The 20,898-nt window shown below is 38.1% G+C and overlaps 2 protein-coding genes across 2 annotated transcripts in view; both read left to right on the top strand.

Annotated features, from left to right (window-relative positions):
* The window catches only part of LOC132159554 (uncharacterized), a 1,375,546-nt gene that overhangs the window by 126,868 nt on the left and 1,227,780 nt on the right, over window positions 1-20,898 (top strand). The gene's annotated exons all lie outside the window — the stretch shown is intronic.
* LOC132159261 (uncharacterized) lies at window positions 1,659-19,489 on the top strand. The gene is made up of 5 exons (XM_059568797.1): window positions 1,659-1,756; window positions 7,500-7,826; window positions 17,433-17,791; window positions 18,340-18,661; window positions 18,750-19,489. The coding sequence occupies exons 1-5, from the start codon at window positions 1,711-1,713 to the stop codon at window positions 19,049-19,051; spliced, it is 1,356 nt and encodes a 451-aa protein (XP_059424780.1). The 5' UTR covers window positions 1,659-1,710; the 3' UTR covers window positions 19,052-19,489.

The raw sequence follows: 20,898 nt of genomic DNA on the forward strand, positions 1-20,898 counted from the left end.
AAAATTATGAAGGAACAGTAAAAGATTAATTTATAAAAAGAGTGCACCTCAAAACATATACATCATAACAGGAGTTCTGACCTTTGTCACAAAAATCTACTCCGCTTCCTTTTTCCCTATCACATGTTTTAGTAATCATCATAAATTATATATATAATTTGAAAGCTTATATACTCCAAATTCATCTTATGAAAACCATTTTTAAATCGGACACTGCGTTACCATGAAAATCGTACTTTAAAATCTTTTAGCGTGGTCCTCCCCCTTTGTGGGAGGGGTCATATTCCAAATATATTAGTCTTTTAGAATCAAAACTTTTCATAATCTTGACAAAATACATATCGTTGGAAAGGTCTGAGTCTCAAGATTCCATATTTGGTGGTTATTCTGTCATAGACATAATATTGAAAGAGAAATTGATACATTTGTGACAGAAAAATGCATCCAAAAAATTAAATGGAGTTTCAATGACACCCGGTGGCTTTTTGTGGTATAACGCCTAAACAAAATTGCATATGAACCTACATTTTTTTATATCAACTTCAAATTTGGAACACAACTTAATTTGACATATGGCTTTAATTTTATAGCAATTTTGGATTAAAACAAATTTTATAAAATATTTATTTTATATAAAATATAATAAAAATAAAATAATAAATGTATTTACAGTAAATGTAAACTTCTAAAACTTTTTTATGCTTTCATTTTTTTTTATGATTTCACTTCTGCAATAATCTGCAGATTGTCTTCTTTAAAAAGAGACCAACCTTTGGTCTGTATTCAAAAGCATACTTAAATTATAACAATTTAAGTTTGAATAGTGTACTTTCACGTCTATGTTCAAAAATGGGGGTGACGGTTAAAATGTTAATTCATTTTCCTTTTAAACAATAAGGCAGTGCCATATACATCCATTGGTCTGGGTATTCTGGTACTGTCGTGACCTTTTTAAATGTCTTATTGCATGCAGTTTATGTTATTTTAATACCTGAATAAAACATTTCTCAAAAGTTGCAGGTTGGTCTGGTTTTCACAGTAATCAAACGTGATATTGATACATTTTAAAATTTAAAGCAATGTTTTTAAATACTTTTCCAGTAACAAATGTAGCCTATTATTATTTTGTTTTTATTTTAATTTTAGCATTACGATGATTGTCTGTACTGGATTATTGTGACACTTTTATTGCAAGGAATAATTGTTATTTATTTATTTATTTGCAATAAAAATGAATTACAATCACATTTTTTTTTACATATTAATACAGACTACTACCTCTTCTGTGTGAATGGGTGGGTAATTGAATCTATATGGAACCTTCTATTTTAAACCAATAATAGTAGAAATAAAAACATTTACTACTCAGAGAATAAATGTGGATGTAAATTGTTTATCTTTATTTAAGATGTCCGTTTGTTGTCTTATTTTTGTACATTTTTCGTGGTAGAGTGAAATTTCAACAAAACTTTCCACATTTACCATCTAGGGACTAATGCAATGCAGAAGATCACAAACCTCGAGTAAACAAGCATTTCATAATTTCGGTCTAGTCAAGATTCACTTTGGAACATTTCGAAATAGCAGACTAATGACGCGACACACCCGCTTTCTGGAGAAACCATGTGACTTGTGAGGTTTGATAAGTCCATCATCAGTGCACTGAATCAATGCTGTTGTAGTTCAAACGGGATCAGAAGCAGCTTGAGTATGAGGAGCAATACCTTGCTTTTTGGGGTTTTATTACTCCTGAATGGTGAGTTTTTTTTTTTTTTTTGTTAATTTAACATTTTCGTTTTTTAATTCCACATGGAAAAAACCTATATAAACATGTATTGCTCAATATAGGTTTTGATATAGGTTTTTAATATATGTGACATATATAAAATTGGCCGTTTTCCTATATTATATGTACATATATGCACACACACACACACACACACACACACACACACATATATATATATATATATATATATATATGAACATATATATGTACATATATGCACACATATATGTACACATATATGTACATATATTCACACATATATTTACACATATGTGCACATATGTATGTGCATACATATACCTATATAGGTAGGCTACACATATGCACGTATATATGCACCTATATGTTCACCTATAATAGTCAAATTAAAATCCATAGCTTCTAGGCAACATAAATAAAAGTACAAAATGTAGAAATGTACATTATTTACTTACTCAGGATCAATCAAATAGTACAAAACAAAAAATATAGTACAAGAACAAAAATAAGACAAAAAACCTGCTAGGCAACATAAATAAAAGTCCAAAATATAGACATGTACATTATGTATTTACAAGAACAATCAAATAGTACAAGAACAAAAATAAGACAAAAAACTGAACAGAAAAAAATTATCTTTATTATTATTTGAAGGTCTGTCATGACGCGCCTCATCCTCCTCCTCCTCCTCCTCTTCTTCCTCTTCCTTCCTGCACTATCCAATGACGTTTGATAGGGTGTCCGAGATTTTTATTTTTTCCTCTTATTTTTCGGCGCACAAATTTTTTAGCGGATAGGCATTTTCGTCCACACGGATCTGGCGTTTTGGAGGGGGCTGTCTGCAGTCATGGGATGCTCTCGGTGGGACGAATTAGGAAGCGTGCATTATGAAGTGCACTCTGAAAAGCGGCAGCGCAGGCAAAAGATTAAAACCTCTATTAAAACAGATGTCCAAATGAGCGTATCAGTAGGCTAAAAGCACGTTCTGGGCACAAGGAGAGGTGGCGGTACGCTCAAGAGCTATATTTGGAAATGGCGGTATTAAGTACCGGTGCATACGGCCCACTTAAAGCACTGGTTCTGACAAATCAAACCAAAACAAGACTGTAAGGGTGTTTTTGGAGTAAGTTGTTTGTGCGCGTGTGTGTTTAGTACTGAACACTAGAGGGCGCTGACGGTCTGTAATACTGTTACTATTGTACATAAAAACTGTCTGCAACACGAACGCAAGAACAATTTAAATGAAACAGAACAGAAAAACAGAAATAAGTCACTCTCTCAGTCAGTCAGTCATTTTCTTGGACTTGATCCTGGTTGAGTTACTGTTGCTCTCATTCAGGGTGAGGACTACTAATAAAAGTATGCACATTTTCAATAAACTACCATCAAGCTTGTAATCATGGCTATTGTTGCAACCTGTACTTGCAACATTAGGCCAGCTCAGGGTGGGCTTTACTTGTTTTTGCAAGTTTTACATGTTAAGAATACGTTACACTATCACAAAATATTTAATATTTTACATTAAAACGGCAAATAAAATGTATGCATCATTGATTTACTAATTCATTCCCTCAATGTACTAAAACGTGCACACGATTACTATTGCGTTCCCTCAATTTACTATTGCTTTCATTCGATTTGCTAAATCGTTCGGGAACAAATTAGTAAATCGTGTGGAACGCAATAGACCAACGCTTCTTTTGCGTCATCGAAGGTTAACGCCCCTTTTTGGGGGAAAACAAACGGATTCCCCTGATACAGAACTCGCTCTAATTTCTTGATAGCAAAAATGGCAGAAACATAAACACTCTCTTTACGGGCTGAGGACCGTGAGAGCTATTTAAAGCTTCTGGATACGGTGTTTACAGAGGTTTCCCTTTGAAATGGTCGAAAACTGGATTAACAACCCCACGCAGTGGCCAAATATGGACATCTAACGTTACCATTATCTCGTGGAATCACCAAGTAGCCTATTTTTGTCATTAACATACTCACAGTATGATAAACTAGACGATGAGGCCATGTCAAGAGGAGTCGGTGGTTTACTTGGATCATATTTCACTTGATTTAAGCTATTGATCTTGAATCCAAGATGGCGGCATGTATGGTCTGATGTGTGTTTGTCCTCTTATCTATACTCATTTGTTTGCTTTTATGCTCATATGGAGTAAAATTTTTAGCAGATTCTATGATTGAGCTCTTTGGTTTTTAGATAAAATAATTTTTATTGGATTATGGACTACTTTGCTGCAGAAAAGCTTCCATCTCCAGGCTCTACTTGGATCCTGAGGCCCTGTTAGCCTCTCTAGGCCTTAGCAGCCCAGCTACCATTTCTAGGCTCCAGGCCCTAGCAGCCTAGCTACCATCTTCTTTCTCTAGCTCAGCTCCAGCCCAGCTATCATCTCTAGGCTCCCGGCCCTAGCAGCCCAGTTTCCATCTTCAGGCTTTATTTGGATCCTGAGGCTTTGTTAGCCTCTCCAGGCCCTAGCAGCCCAGCTACCGTCTCTAGGCTCTGTTTGGATCCTGAGGCCCTGCTAGCCTTTCCAGGCTTTACTTGGATCTTGAGGTTCTGCTAGCTTCTCTAGGCCCTAGCAGCCCAGCTAACATCTCCAGGCTCTGCGTGGATCCCGAGGCCCTGTCAGCTCCTCCTGGTTTTGCTAACATCTTCTGCTAACATGGCTTTTCTCTTAATGCTGCTTTGTTCATTGTTTGTACAGAATCTAAGATCAAGTGATTTATACTGGGTGAGTACATCTTACAACATCTGTGGCTCTTTGGACATAGCCTATGGATTTAACTGTTCAGCCTTTGTGCATTCCCCTCAAATGCCAAAAGAGTTGGCAGAGTACTTAAATGCAGCCTGGTTGCTACCCAGGGATATTCTTCAGCTTCAAAATCTTTTGATCTTAAATGACTATTTTGCATTTGATGGTAGACATTATTGGGACTCTCATTTTAAAAACTCTACAGATTCTTCATATACTGATGGTAAACAGAGATGGTTAATATTTTTATTGCTGCTTTTATCTGGCAATGTGCAGCCAAATCCAGGCCCTGAGTTGCAGTGTATTCCATTGCCATCTGATGTGAAATCCATGTCTGGTTTGAGTGTAATTCACCTTAATGTTCGCAGTTTGTTACCCAAAATGGATCTGCTTAGAATTTGGGTGAATTTAACAGATGCAGATATTGTTGTGCTATCTGAAACCTGGCTGACAAAATCAATCACTGATATGGATATTGGAATGGGTGGTTATAACGTGTTTCATGCTGACAGACCAAGGAAGGGTGGTGGGGTTGCTATTTATGTCAAATCTTAATATAATGTGAAGTTAGTCTATATCAATCGGTAAGCAGCTGGAATTTTTGGCAGTGAAGGTGGAGTTGGCCAAGGGCCCTTATGTTACTGTTGTTGGGTGTTATAGGCCTCCTTCTGCCCTGAGTACTGCATTTCAGACTCTTATTCAACTCTTAACCTGATTGGACTACTCCGAAATTATTTTAGCAGGTGATCTAAACTGGGACTGGCTGAAACCTTGTTCAGATGAATTTAAGTCATTTTGTGATTCTGTCAATTTTACACAGTTAATCAATTCTCCCACTTGTTTAAATCTTAAGTGCCATGACAAATCCACCTTAATTGATTTAATTTTGACTAATGTCCCACACAAATTTTCTGCTGTTGATGTTTTTTGCAATGACCTAAGTGACCACTGTGTTGTTGCTGCTGTAAGGAATACTAAGATGCCTAAATGTAAACCTTGCGTAATATGTAAGAGGAATCTCACAAAATTTAATGAACAGGGCTTTTGCCATGATTTGTTTAATTGTGATTGGAGTAGAATAGAGCTGATTCCCGATGTGGAGTCAGCCTGGATCTTTTTCCGGGATAGTTTTTTTGCAAGTAATAAATAGACACGCCCCACTAAAGAGATTCAGAGTTAATGGGCGGGACAATCCCTGGTTCCCTTTCATAGGTCACTTCGATGCTGCGGTGACGTCACCACGTATGGGAACACCTTCGGTGTGACGAATGTCTGAAGCCCTATACCATCCCGCCAATCCTATTGGCCAAATAGCACGTGGCACCGCCCAGCATGCGTAGGCATATATATACCTGGTGCCGCGTGCCATTTACCTCAGATTTCATTCCTTCAGTACAAAGCGAATCTTCTGTGCCCTATTGTCTCGCGTTCTCAGCGATCGTCTACGAGCAGTATACTCCTCTCCGCGGACGCGATGAGTTTCAAGAAGTGCAAGGACCCGTGTACCAGGTACATCGTTCAGGGGGACACTCATGACAGGTGCGTAGTTTGCCTAGGCTTACACCACGCACAGGAGGCGCTTAGCGGCCTTTCTTCATGCCCCCATTGCTATGGCCTGCGACTCAGGGTGCTTCGGTGACATGGAGTTCGAGGACAGTTCAGCGATGGAAAATTACTCTCCACATCGCTCGCTCTCCCCTACCCTAATATACAGGAAAACTTTTGAACCTGTCGTCTTTTCCTGTGAGGATTTACGGCCCACACCGGGGGCATGTAGTGCCATCTCCTTCGGTTGTGACCGCCATGATGACGACGTTCTTTCCACTGCGGCCTCGGGGTCCGAGGACTTCGCGGCCGACACGAGCCCTCTCCCTCCTAGTGGACAGGAGAGGCGTGTTTCCCCCTCCTACAGTGAGCTGTTGGATGTGGTTTCCTGTGCAGTGGGTACATTGGGGCTGGAATGGGAGGTTGAGAAGGCCGAGGCCCAACCTTCTTCGAAGCTGGACGACCGTTTCCTAACTAGTCGGACACCTGCGCAGCCCCGGAGGCCTTTACCCTTTTTCCCGGACCTCCACCAGGAGGTTTCGAGGTCCCGGAAACAGCCATTTGCGGCGCGCATCACGAACACTGCGGCCGCGGATTTCGCCACCATTTCGGGCATGGCGAGTCATGGCTATACAGCGATACCGCCGGTGGAAGAGACTCTTGCCGAACATCTTGCGCCTAATTCGGCCGCGGCGTGGAAGTCCCGCCCCCTCCTCCCCTCGAAGGCGTGTCGAGTCACGTCTAGTTTAGTGGGAAAATCCTATATGGCCGCTGGCCAAGCGGCTGCTTCGCTTCATTCTATGGCGGTCCTTCAGGCCTACCAAGCGGAGCTGTTAAAAGGATTGGACAAGGGGAACGGCATTACACCTGAGGCGGTCAAGGAACTACGGCGAGCAACTGATTTGGCGCTTCGTGCTACCAAACATACTGCTCGAGCAGTGGGCCGTTCCATGGCTGGATTAATTATGGTTGAGCGCCACCTCTGGCTTAATCTCACCGATATAAAGGAAAAGGATAAATCTTTCCTCATGGATGCCCCTGTGTCTAAGGACGGTTTATTTGGAGAGGCGGTCACTTCAGTGGTGGAGAAGTTCAGAGCAGCGAAACAGCAATCAGCCTCTTTCCGCCAGCTGATTCCCCGCAGACCCAGAGAGGTTGAACGCCTCAGCCAGTCGGTTATATAAAATATCAAGGTGAAAGTCATCATAGCTTGCTTAGTATAGACGCAGCTCCCAACCCAACTTTGAGAATAGATTAACGGCGATATTTGTTTTTTTATCATCCGATAAGAGTCAACACAGCACGTTAACGTCGATAACAGCCCACCACTAATAAATATATATATATATATATATATATATATATATATATATATATATATATATATATATATATATTAACTGTTTCTGTTTGTTCTTCAGGTGTGTTTGGTGTTGAAGCAGATGAAGTGTCCGTATCAGTGATGGTGGGAGATTCAGTCACTCTACACACTGATGTTACTGAAGTACCGAGGGATAGTAACATAATATGGAAGTTTGGTGATGAAATCTTAGCTAGAATGAATGAAGCAGATGGAAATCCCTCCACATATGATGGCCCTGGTGCAATATTTAAAGACAGACTGAAGCTGGACAAACAGACTGGATCTCTGACCATCACAAACATCAGAACTGAACACATTGGACGTTATAGTGTAGACATCAGGAGCATATATGCAACACCGAAGACATTTCGAGTTACTGTTCATGGTGAGGACAGTTAGATTGATTTATTATTTTTATTCATTTATTTAATGAACAGATAAAAACAACAGCAACAACTGGTTAAAATGAATGTAGTGTGCTAATGCTAATTCAAAGCAAAATGTAGGCTATGTTTTTAAAAACTGGTTTTCTTGTATTTTTTTTGCATGAGACTCATGGGGCGCGGGAAGATGTTTTAGGCTGGGGGTGCTGTACGTGCACGCGCGTGGGGGGTGGGGGGTTCGCACGATACAGCCTATTTACACTAAGTGAAAATAGACTAAATTAAAATAGCAGTAGTTTTTTAGTGATATGCCATTTACACTGCAAATAGCTTAATTCCATTTATACACATAACTTTACGTTTGAGCTTGGGGGGGTGGAGGGGGGGAGTGGTGGGCAAACCAAGCCAGTCGATTTGGTCAGTCAAACTTTTAAATACATTTTAGCATTTCTGTAAACGTACAAAGTCACAATCCATGTACCATTAAAAGCGGGTTTACTATGATTAGAGGAGCAGCAACACAGCACAAACATCAGTGTTATTTCAACTCCCATAGTTTTAAATGCAACACTAGATAATGTTAATATTTTAACTCCATAATAGTGTTAAAAATGTAACACTCAGAGTGTTGTTTCTTAACACATTTAAGAGTATATTTTACACTAAACATGTGTAATTCCTTTTCACTGGGGGTGTTAATTCCTAACATTATATATAAATAATCCACAGATCAATACATTTACATTTATTTATTTAAATTGAAACATTGTAACTCTTTATCCCTTCACCAAAATGTCTTCACATACAGTGTTTTCAATACATGTAAACAACATGTTCTTACAAAAAATTAAAACATAATGTCAATTCAGTCAATTTACCCCTCAAGTGCAGCGTCAGTTGTGACCGCATCAGTTGCACCCCCTAAGGACAGCCCTGGTGGAATATATGTTACTAATCACTGAACAAAGTATGTGCCAATGGCGTTTGGACCTCCTTGGAGAAAGTAGTCTCTTTCTTTTTTTCAGGACGATAAGACGAATTCTCTGCAGTTTCCAGCTAAGCAAGAAATCCACTCCCACTTGCAGCATCACAAAAAAGCCTCTGTAAAAATGGGGGGGGGGGGGGCAGAATCATTTCACATCCATTTATCAAAGCTATTATTTACAGGTGAAATATCAGAGACAAGTATCAATTAAAATACAATAATAGTTTACTCAAAACATTTACCCAAAAATTATTTCATATTTTTTTTCAGAACTTGTGTGCAATTCAGAGTGAACTGAACTAATAGTTTTCATGAGCACACAGTCATGTACAGAGACCAACAATCAAGTCAGGATGTTTGTTAAATAATATGAAAAAGTTCAGTATGATTCTCACCAAACCTTATTGTATACCTGCAGAACACTTGGAATATACATCACATAATACCTAAGACCACTCTATTATACTTTGGATTTTATGTTAACAGCTTGATGTTATTCACCATTGACAATAGAGCAAAAAATGGAGTGCAGCTGGAGGAAAACAAAACTAGAGGTATTTCGTATTGCTTGGCGGGAAAGTAACATATCCTACAGAAAAGCATTAAAAACTGCTAGATCCGATTACTTTTCTTCTCTTTTAGAAGAAAACAAACATAACCCCAGGTATTTATTCAATACAGTGGCTAAATTAATGAAAATTAAAGCCTCAACAAGTGTTGACATTTTCCAACACCACAGCAGTAATGACTTTATGAACTACTTTACTTCTAAAATCGATACTATTAGAGATAAAATTGCAACCATTCAGCCGTCAGCTACAGTATCACATCAGACAGTGCACTATAGACCCCCTGAGGAACAGTTCCACTCATTCTCTACCATAGGAGAGGAAGAATTGTATAAACTTGTTAAATCATCTAAACCAACAACATGTATGTTAGACCCTATACCATCTAAGCTCCCCTGAAAGAGGTGCTTCCAGAAGTCATAGATCCTCTTCTGACTATTATTAATTCCTCATTGTCATTAGGACATGTCCCCAATACCTTCAATCAGGTTGTTATTAAGCCTCTCATCAAAAAAACACAACTTGACCCCAAAGAACTAGTTAATTATAGACCAATCTCGAATCTCCCTTTTCTATCCAAGATACTAGAAAAGGTGGTATCCAAACAATTATATTCCTTCTTAGAGAAAAATGGTATATGTGAGGATTTCCAGTCAGGATTTAGATTGTATCATAGTACTGAGACTGCTCTTCTTAGAGTTACAAATGATCTGCTCTTATCATCTGATCGTGGGTGTATCTCTCCATTAGTTTTATTGGATCTTAGTGCTGCGTTTGACACAATTGACCACAACATTCTTTTGCATAGACTTGAATACTTTGTTGGCATCAGTGGAAGTGCATTAGCATGGTTTAAATCGTACTTATATGACCGCCATCAGTTCGTAGCAGTGAATGAAGATGTATCCTATCGATCACAAGTGCAGTATGGAGTACCTCAAGGCTCAGTACTAGGGCCGCTACTCTTCACGCTTTATATGTTACCCTTGGGAGATATCATCAGGAAACATGGTGTTAGCTTTCACTGTTATGCTGATGATACTCAGCTCTATGTTTCCTAGCAGCCCGGTGAAACACACCAATTTGAAAAACTAATGGATTGCATAGTCGATATAAAAAACTGGATGACGAGTAATTTCTTACTGCTAAATTCTGAAAAAACAGAGGTGTTAATTATAGGACCTAAAAACTCTGCTTGTAATAACCTAGAACACTGTCTAAGACTTGATGGTTGCTCTGTCAATTCTTCGTCATCAGTTAGGAACCTAGGTGTGCTACTTGATCGCAATCTTTCCTTAGAAAGCCACATTTCTAGCATTTGTAAAACTGCATTTTTCCATCTCAAAAATATATCTAAATTACGGCCTATGCTCTCAATGTCAAATGCAGAAATGTTAATCCATGCATTTATGACCTCAAGGTTAGATTATTGTAATGCTTTATTGGGTGGTTGTTCTGCACGCTTAGTAAACAAACTACAGCTAGTCCAAAATGCAGCAGCAAGAGTTCTTACTAGAACCAGGAAGTATGACCATATTAGCCCGGTCCTGTCAACACTGCACTGGCTCCCTATCAAGCATCGCATAGATTTTAAAATATTGCTTATTACTTATAAAGCCCTGAATGGTTTAGCACCTCAGTATTTGAATGAGCTCCTTTTACATTATAATCCTCTACGTCCGCTACGTTCTCAAAACTCAGGCAATTTGATAATACCTAGAATATCAAAATCAACTGCAGGCGGCAGATCCTTTTCCTATTTGGCGCCCAAACTCTGGAATAACCTACCTAACATTGTTCGGGAGGCAGACACACTCTTGCAGTTTAGATCTAGATTAAAGACCCATCTCTTTAACCTGGCATACACATAACATACTAATATGCTTTTATTATCCAAATCCGTTAAAGGATTTTTAGGCTGCATTAATTAGGTAAACCGGAACCGGAAACACTTCCCATAACATCCTATGTACTTGCTACATCATTAGAAGAATGGCATCTACGCTAATATTTGTCTGTTTCTCTCTTGTTCCGAGGTCACCGTGGCCACCAGATCCAGTCTGTGTCCAGATCAGAGGGTCACTGCAGTCACCCGGATCCAGTACGTATCCAGACCAGATGGTGGATCAGCACCTAGAAAGGACCTCTACATCCCTGAAAGACAGCGGAGACCAGGGCAACTAGAGCCCCAGATACAGATCCCCTGTAAAGACCTTGTCTCAGAGGAGCACCAGGACAAGACCACAGGAAACAGATGATTCTTCTGCACAATCTGACTTTGCTGCAGCCTGGAATTGAACTACTGGTTTCGTCTGGTCAGAGGAGAACTGGCCCCCCAACTGAGCCTGGTTTCTCCCAAGGTTTTTTTCTCCATTCTGTCACCGATGGAGTTTCGGTTCCTTGCCGCTGTCGCCTCTGGCTTGCTTAGTTGGGGACACTTTATCTACAGCGATATCGTTGACTTGATTGCAAATAAATGCACAGACACTATTTAACTGAACAGAGATGACATAACTGAATCCAATGATGAACTGCCTTTAACTATCATTTTTGCATTATTGACACTGTTTTCCTAATGAATGTTGTTCAGTTGCTTTGACGCAATGTATTTTGTTTAAAGCGCTATATAAATAAAGGTGACATTGACAATAGAGCTCGGGCGTAGACGTCATGGAATGGTGCATTGTGGGTAACGGCGGCCATTTTAGAGGCAACGCAAAGCCGGTTTGTAATAAGATAATAGCCGGTCTCCAGAAAAAGTTATAGAACGTGACAAAAAAAGTTGCCTATACCTATAAGGACAAACTTAATTATGAAGCCAAACAACGCTACTTAAAAAAAAAGAGGTTGTTGGCGGAATCGATCCCTATGAACACATGAAAGTTTACCAAGCCTCAGTTTCACTGATAATTTCTCCTACCGGGTCTGTGGAGTGAGCGCTTACACCTCCGATCAATGAAAAAATTTAAAGTCACTGGAGGCTCACCTGCAGTTCACAAATGGATCTGCAAATTAAACGTGGAGAAAACAATCGTTCTCACTAAGGAAATGTTAACATTAACCAAGCATCAGTGGTGACACACACACACTTCTCAGATTCTGCGAGCTATGAAGCTTGTCTGCGGGTTTATTACACTTCAGGAGTAATTACTCACCTATCATACGTGCAAAAATCCACTGTTTTCATCCGGTAGTTCTGTAATCTGATATAATATTGACGAACATTCACCTCAGACACAACCCACCATTTACCAAAACAAGACGCTTAACTTCCTATTTTGAAGTTCGTTCCAGTTTTTTATTTATTTTTTTAAAACAAGTTGTTCAAATTTTTAAATACAGTCAGCACAAAAATATCTAAAAGCAAATTAAGTTCAGGATTGGGTCAAAATAATTTTTTTAAACGATAAATACAGACACTAAACTGACTCCCTTACTGGCCAAAAACTAGAGAAAACGTAATGTGTGTGTGTGTCTGAGTGTGTGTGTGAGAGAGAGAGAGAGAGAGAGAGAGAGAGAGAGAGAGACACCATACACAACATGTCTCATCATAACTATGTATTATAATATTATCGAAGGTGATGGTTTTCCTCCGTACAGCGGCGACCCAAGCCATCTGACGCCTCTTGGTGATTTCAGACACCTTGTGTTTTTTTTTCCAAGTAGGAAAATGTTGAAAACTAATATGATTCACGAGGCGTTTGCCCTGTCGATCATGAGACCGATTACAGCAGTTCACAATACAGCAATACTGAACCATTTTCCCAAAAATAATCAAAATTAATGACCAAATGACCAACATTACCTAATGCGTACTATACAGTACATCTACTTCTGTACCGCGATTCCCACAATGCATTGCAACGTGACGCAACGATCCCGACCTCTATAGACATTATGGACAAGCACATTCAGGACATTTTATTTAAATTTCCTTTTGTGGTCTGACAAAGAAACATATGACATAAGACAAATTCAAGGGTGAGTAAATTATTATTTAAATTTGAACTATCACTTTTAGGAAAAGCATTTAACTCACTTTAAATGTATATATTTTTCTGCACCATGGTCTGCGCTGCATAGCAATTCAAATATGTGAGGAACCGTTAGGCTTGTTGAGGCGCGCACAGCATTTAAATATCATCAAAAGGAAAATCATCTTATAAAATAACGTAGCATTACATGTAAATGAGGTAAAACACTTACTTTTGGTGTTTTCCTTTGATAAAAATAAATTCCCCGTCTTCTCCCCATCGTGAGTGAAAGAAAATAACTCTCTTGAGAAAAGGTTTTGGAGATAACAGCACATAAACATCGCTATAAATCAATATAATGTTATTAAACACATATTTTAAGTGAGATAAAAACACTTACTTTCAGAATTCTTTTATAGAAAATAAATGACGTCCTCATCTGTTCTGCATCGAGAGTGAAAGGAAATGTCGTTGAAAAAAGTTTATGCGCACACAGCAAATAAATGACGCTATAAAACGATATGATATTACAAAACACACTTTATGAGTAAGATTATGCACTTTATTTTGCCGTATTCCGTCCACATATGAGCCGCGTCGCGAGCAAAGAAAATGGCATCTGTGGAAAATATTTCAGACGGGTCAGGCGCGCGCACACGAGCAAATGTCACAGATGTGACTATTAACACTCAACAGTAGCCGCGTTTCCACTGTCAAGCTTAAACCGGGCATCGTGTTTCCACTGTCACTTCCGGGGCTTGATCGTGCCTCGTCGGGGCTTCCTCTGGGCCAACGGCCAGGGTTTTTTGGCCCGACGAAAACCTTGGGCCAAAGCAGGCCAGCTGGGGCTAGAAGAGTGGTTATGAACAAAGGCGGGGTTTCTCCGCGTCTGGACAGCTCAGCGCTGCAGATCATTTCAGAAATATAACAGCTATAACACCAGTATTAAAGAGATTTTAAAATAAGTTGAGCTCAAAACTCACTCTTAGTCAGCAGCGAGTGTTTGAAATAACTTGATCCGATGTGGATTATAATCACCATACAAGGCACAAATATTTATAAATGATGTAAAAGACTATGCACGCTAAACATTAACGTTACCGTAGTAAACATTGTAAATGTGACCGTTTGAAGAAATCAGACAGCAGCTTCTTATTCTCTATCAGAATCGTGTATTTATTTAGTGACTTATATTATCTGTCATAAGTCTCGTCTCGAGAGTTTAGCTCCACGTAGCCTATCATAAAAATATAATGATGTTTTTTGTTTGAGAGCTTTTATAAAAATAGAGATATTATCATTTATTCTTAACATGTTCGTTTTGTGATCGCGCTAATTCCAGTGACTTATTTCTTATTTTTCTGATAACTTCTCTTTGTTGGTGAAATGATGGGGTTGCATGACGTTGTTCCTGAGGCGTGTTAAGGGCGGGTTTTAGTAATGCGCAGCAGTGCTTCAGGCCCTGACTGTGGAAACCCTGCGCTATTCCAAGTATGGGTAACTGCAGCCTGGAGCATTGGGCGTGGCAAAAGGTGGGCGTGTCGAAAGGTTTCTCATTGGTGGAAAGAAAGGTAGGGGGCGTGGCAAAAGGTTTAGCGAAAACTGGCTGTTCCGCCTAAAGGCGAGCCATACTCTTAATCGCTATTGGCCTATAGATTAATATAAAGCGATAAATTAAACACATAATCCTATAAAACCAATTTAAATTCATACAATGTAAAAACAGCGTTAATGATGTAAAGAATATTATTTTAAATTACTTTCGAGTAATTTCTTTCTATATTTCTCTGGAAAGGGTTCTTCACAACCAGTGTGTTGACAGCTTGAATATACTCTGCATTAGTTGAACACCTGGCAGAAAGGTAGAAACAAACTCTAAATTAGAGTTTTTTTATTTTTATTTTGTCTAATCGTCTTCAGATTGTGAACTGATAATAGTACAGTTGCAATAGAGGTGGTAATAATTATTATACTTACAGGATGTATTCTGTACTCTATTGTACAAAAAGGACGCAGATATAAACTATTATCTCTGAAGGATTCGCCGTCGATGCGGTCATCGTTTTGTCTCACTGTACATATGTCTGACAACAATAAACTACTAAAGCTGCAAGATATAACGCAAAGGAAAAATTATGATCGTATTGTAACAAACTTAATAAACATATTTGTGGTATATAAAGTATAGATACACGTATAAACGATGAATAATTACATCACGTCTTATCGCCGCCACCTTGTCTAAGGAAATTACGTAAATATATATTTACTGCTGATTGGCCAGCACATTAAAACTCCTTTCACCAATGAGAAACCTTTTGGCACACCCCTACCATTCGGCGTGCCCATTGCTCCAGGCTGCAGCTACCCCTGTCTCCGCTATTCTGGCCTCGGTGCTACTGGCCCGAGGCTATTAGCCCCAGCCGGCCCGTTTTAAGCCCTGGCTCGCACTGGCCCGACATGGAAATGCGGCTAGTGTTAATTTCCATTAATTTCCACGTATTTACACTGCCAGAGGGGGCTGTTTACACTAGCTAGTGTTAATCCTTTAAAATTTAACACCACAACACTTTACTCTAAAAGTACAGGATTTCAACACTAGAGATTTTGCTGTGAAGCGCGTCGTGAACTACTCGTGAAGGCTGTGCTGTCTATTTCTGCTGCACTAGCAATAAACACGCTTAGAATGCACCATAAACATGTTTGCCAACAGAATCGCAAAGTAGATTTTAAGCAAATCAACGAGTGAATTACCCACTAAAACATTATTCAAGTTAAACGCACAGGCACACAGTCAGGCAACACATTTAGTAACATTACTGAACTTACTGAAAATGGCCAATTAAGAAGTTTATAATCTGAAACATATTTCTAGGTTGTGTTCTGTGTGCATTAAATTACATTTGGTAAATGGTCCTTTTCCTGACATATATGTCAAACAATGAGCTGCTAACAGAGTGTCTGCATCACCTTTATGAGGCTGTCAGGATCTGGAGTCGGGCATCTAGCTTCATCTGGCTTTATTTTGGTTAGGTACAGATTCCTCTGCAGTTGTTGTATGTTGTAAAAAAAAAAATCCATTCATGTCATGCAACAGCATGCAAATTCGCCAAAAGTGCAGATTTGTCACGCACCAACTTCTTAGCAAATAAGATTGGGAAAGCCTATTAGTAAGTTTGATAATTTATTAATTTACTTACAATAAATAACAGCAAAATATATTAAATAACAACATTATGTGCATATTTATTTTTGAGTTGAAAACATTATTAACAAATATTTCGTAAAATCTTTCGATTATTACGGGGGGCGGAGTCAACGATTTAAAATAGCAGGATATTTGGCTAATTACTTATTGCAAATAGTTAGTTGCAATTATATGCACCTCAGCACTGTAATACATTATAAACAAGTATGAGTTAAGCATGTGTAAATTTCCATTCAAATTATAAAATGGATGCCAACTTACTAAGAAAAAAGCCCTCCCTACACCTACCATAACCCTACCCAAAACTTTATTTTCAACTTTTTGATGATTTTCTTCAATTTTATTAAAAATAAATGCTTTTCTAATGTGATATGAAATTTGAAAAGGGAGAAGAAAAAAAAAGTTTGCTGAAAGTCACTTCGAACCCGGGTCGATCGAGTCAAGGAACAGACTGACACACGCTTTACCATCTACAGCACTAGATTTAACAGTTAACAGCCTCTTTTGTAATTTTGATTAGACAATCACAATCCACCAACATTACAAGCTGCTCGTAAATTTTTTTTATTTAAAATAGTGGAATTCATGATTGGTTGACAGAAAATTTCAAATATTAAATGGAACGATAAAATAACGTTATTAACCGGTTAATGGCCATTTCAAATTTTCGATTCTGTTCGGAACTATAAAATTTGACTATGTTTCTGTTTCTAATAAATCAATAAAAAAAATAACAAGCTAGTTGTAGTTCTTCTTTTTTTTCTTCTAGCAAGAAGTTAGTACATTAATAGAGTGCAAGTCTAAAAGGAGCATGTTTTTTAAGAGTAGAATTAGAATAGAGATTTGAAAAACTTTTCTTGGTTGTTTTCCAGGTGTGTTTAGTGCTGACGGGGTGAAGCAAATGTCAGAGAGGAATGGAGATACTGTCACTCTACAGACTCGCATTACTGATATAACAGGAGACGATGTGATCGAGTGGACGTTCGGACCCCAAAACACTTCTGTAGTAAAAACTGACAGAGAAAATCGAGGAATAATATATAATGAACATGATGTGAGATTTACAAACAGACTGCAACTGGATATTAAAACTGGAAATCTCAAAATCAGCAACATCAAGACTGAAGTTGCAGGAGTTTATCACATAAAGATCATCAAAAGCACGTATGCCGTACAGAAAAGCTTCAGTATTACTGTCAGTGGTGAGTACTTCAAGTCTTTCAAAAGGAAAGTCTCATTTAGATTTGTGCTTTGTGAGTCAGGTTATATATATAGTGTTGATGTTCTAGTGTATGTTATAGATCAGACACACATTCACGCTGGGGGGGGGGGGGGTATTTTGCTAGTTAATTATGGCAAGTAGTTGCAATTATATGCACCTCAGCACTGTAATACATTATAAACCAGAATGAGTTAAGTGTAAATTGAGTGTAAATCAAAAAAAAAAAAAAAAAGGTTGCTGAAAGGCAGATTTGAACCCGGGTCGAGTGAGCCAAGGAACAGACTAACACACACCTTACCATCTACACCACTAGATTTAACAGTTGACATCCTCTTTATAATTTTGACTACACAATCACAATCCACCAACACAACCAGCTGCTTGTAAGTTGTACATTTTATTTTGTAAAATAGACGCCGAGTTTTTTTTTTTTTTTTGCAATAGTTGCAGTTGCCCACAGTTACATATATATAAACCTTTATTTAGCCATGAAATATGGTTGTTCATTGGTTCATGACACGGCAACAAACTGAACGTTATTGTGAAGTGTTATAAAGCTTTTTTCAACTTTTCCTGAAGTGTTTGTTGCAGAGACAAATGTATCAGTGATGGAGGGAGATTCTGCCACTCTAAAGACTGATGATAAACAGAGATATGACAAGATAGAGTGGAGGTTTGGAGAGGAGCGAATCGCCGGAATCAAGGGAGTGAATGGTACATATTATGATGAGGTTTGGAGATTCAGAGGCCGACTGCAGCTGGATCACACCGGCTCTCTTACCATTAGAAACACCACAACTGAACACACTGGAGTTTATCGTCTGAATATGAAAATTGGAAATGCAGAGATAGCCAAAAGTTACAGAGTTACTGTATATGGTGCGTATATTATTACGTATATTACATGGAGAATAGCCTACATCATTGTCAAAATGATGATTCAGAATGCACTTGTTGTGTTTTCCAGCTCCTCTGCCCATTCCAGTAATCTTCATTTACACCTTACAATCTTCTTTATCATCTGAAAGATCATCGAGGATCTTCCTGTGTTCAGTGGTGAATGTGAGTCATGTGACTCTCTCCTGGTACAAAGGAAACTGTTTATTGTCCAGCATCAGTGAGTCTGATCTCAACATCAGTCTCTCTCTACCTCTGGAGGTGGAATATCAAGATAAAAACATCTACAGTTGTGTAGTGAACAATCCCATCAGAAACCAGACCAGACATCTCACCAACACTGAACTCTACTGGTTAGGTTCAGTTACGTGATTTTAAAGTTTTTTCATCATAGCGGTTTTTACTGACATGATCTGATCTGGATTTATTTTCTTTCGTCAGACTCTGTCCACTGTTGTGGCACTGCTGAAGCTGTGATCCGATTGGTCGTCTCTGCTCTGATGGGCGTGGCTGCCATGGCTGCCATTGTTGTTCTGGTTTATGACATCAAATCCAGAACAGAAGAGAAGAAAACAAAAATCTAATTAAGACAACGATCAGACAAAATTTGATGATAAGACAAAATCTGATGTCCATAAGGATAAGAACATGAAATATTGCAGTCTACTTCCTGTCTACACTTTCTGTTGTTGGAATAATAGATCTAAGCTATAAGGATATAAAGATAGCCCTGCATTTGGTTGCAGAAAATGTAGGTGAAGCATGTAATCAGCATTTTAACAAATGAAACATATAGCATCATGAACTACATCCTTTCTCCATGTGTTCATGAGTTTGTCTGCAATATATATATATATATTACACCACCATTGTTTATCAGATATCCCATTGACAAATAAAGATGATTCAAAACCTATTGAGATGTCAGATTGTTGACCGTTTTATTATAAATCTTCAATTTAGGCTAGAGAATTGGTCCATGAGGCCACTGCTGGTTTATTAGGTCAAGATTTACAGGGTTTAGTTTTAGGGATTGGGTATTTACTTTAGATAACTAGTTAAAATAATCTTGTTTGTAGTAGAAATGGAGCGACATCACAGTGACTTTGTAAAAAGATAATATTAAGATTTCCTATTTTGTTAAAAGTGATGTTACTGGATTCACTTTATAACAAAAATACAGCACTATTAATTCCAGAAGTCAATTAGGATATTAATGTATTTTTATTACACACATTTGAAGACATGCATATTCAAATAGACAGCCTGGAACAGTATCATTTTACCACTTTAGTCAGCATTAGTCCACCAGCGGGGAGACTTTAAGACAAAAGTAATCACAGGATCATTACAAGGTACCATACAGAGTTGATAATAGCATCAGAGCAGATGAGAAGCTTTAGCTATTTCTATGAACAATAAAGAATGGCTGTCTTATTAAAAAATGTTTTAAATACTATACACTTTAAAAGGTCCTTTTACATTTAGTTGCAGTAACTCCGAATTTTACACTCAGATCTTACTGATATTCTTAAGCTCGTGTTAATTTTTCATCTAATAATATAAATTATAATTTAAAAAGTTACTTCATAAACAATAAACAACATCCAGTGGACTCCCACTGTAAATAAAATAAAATAAAATACACTCTGGTTATTACAGTAAATTACAAAAAAATGATGTATGCAGAAGAAAATAATTAAAGAATACACACTGAATGGATTTTACATTGGACCAGTCAAGGTTTTTTAGCAACAGTCTTTTAAACTTTAATTTAAAATGGTTGAATCACTGCAATGAAAACTGTTCCAGTAAAATAGAAGCCATTTTCCACAGTTTTCTACACAGTTAATGGTCCTCCATATTTTGCAAAGGAGTTTGTGTTTCATCTGCACTGCCTTCTGTAAGAAAATAGAATGAATCAGATTTAAAATCTACAAAAGAAAGACAGAAACTGTCTGCAAAATAAGGGCAATCAACACAGTCATCTGTCTTATAAGTTCAGTTTCCATTTGGCTGATAAACTATGACGCTTTTTATTAATTAGCTTTTTTTTATGTCGATCTTCAGTATTAGTTATGCTCATACTGTTAGTTTTAGTATGTATGCTCTTCTGTATCAGCCGCGCCACAAGGATGCTTTAAGGTCATCCTTTAAGGTTTCTCCCTCTCTCAGAGTATACTCATAATGGCAAACTATTCATAACATATTTTCAGTAT

This window comes from Carassius carassius, chromosome 16 (genome assembly GCF_963082965.1).
Source record: "Carassius carassius chromosome 16, fCarCar2.1, whole genome shotgun sequence".
Taxonomy (NCBI): domain Eukaryota; kingdom Metazoa; phylum Chordata; class Actinopteri; order Cypriniformes; family Cyprinidae; genus Carassius; species Carassius carassius.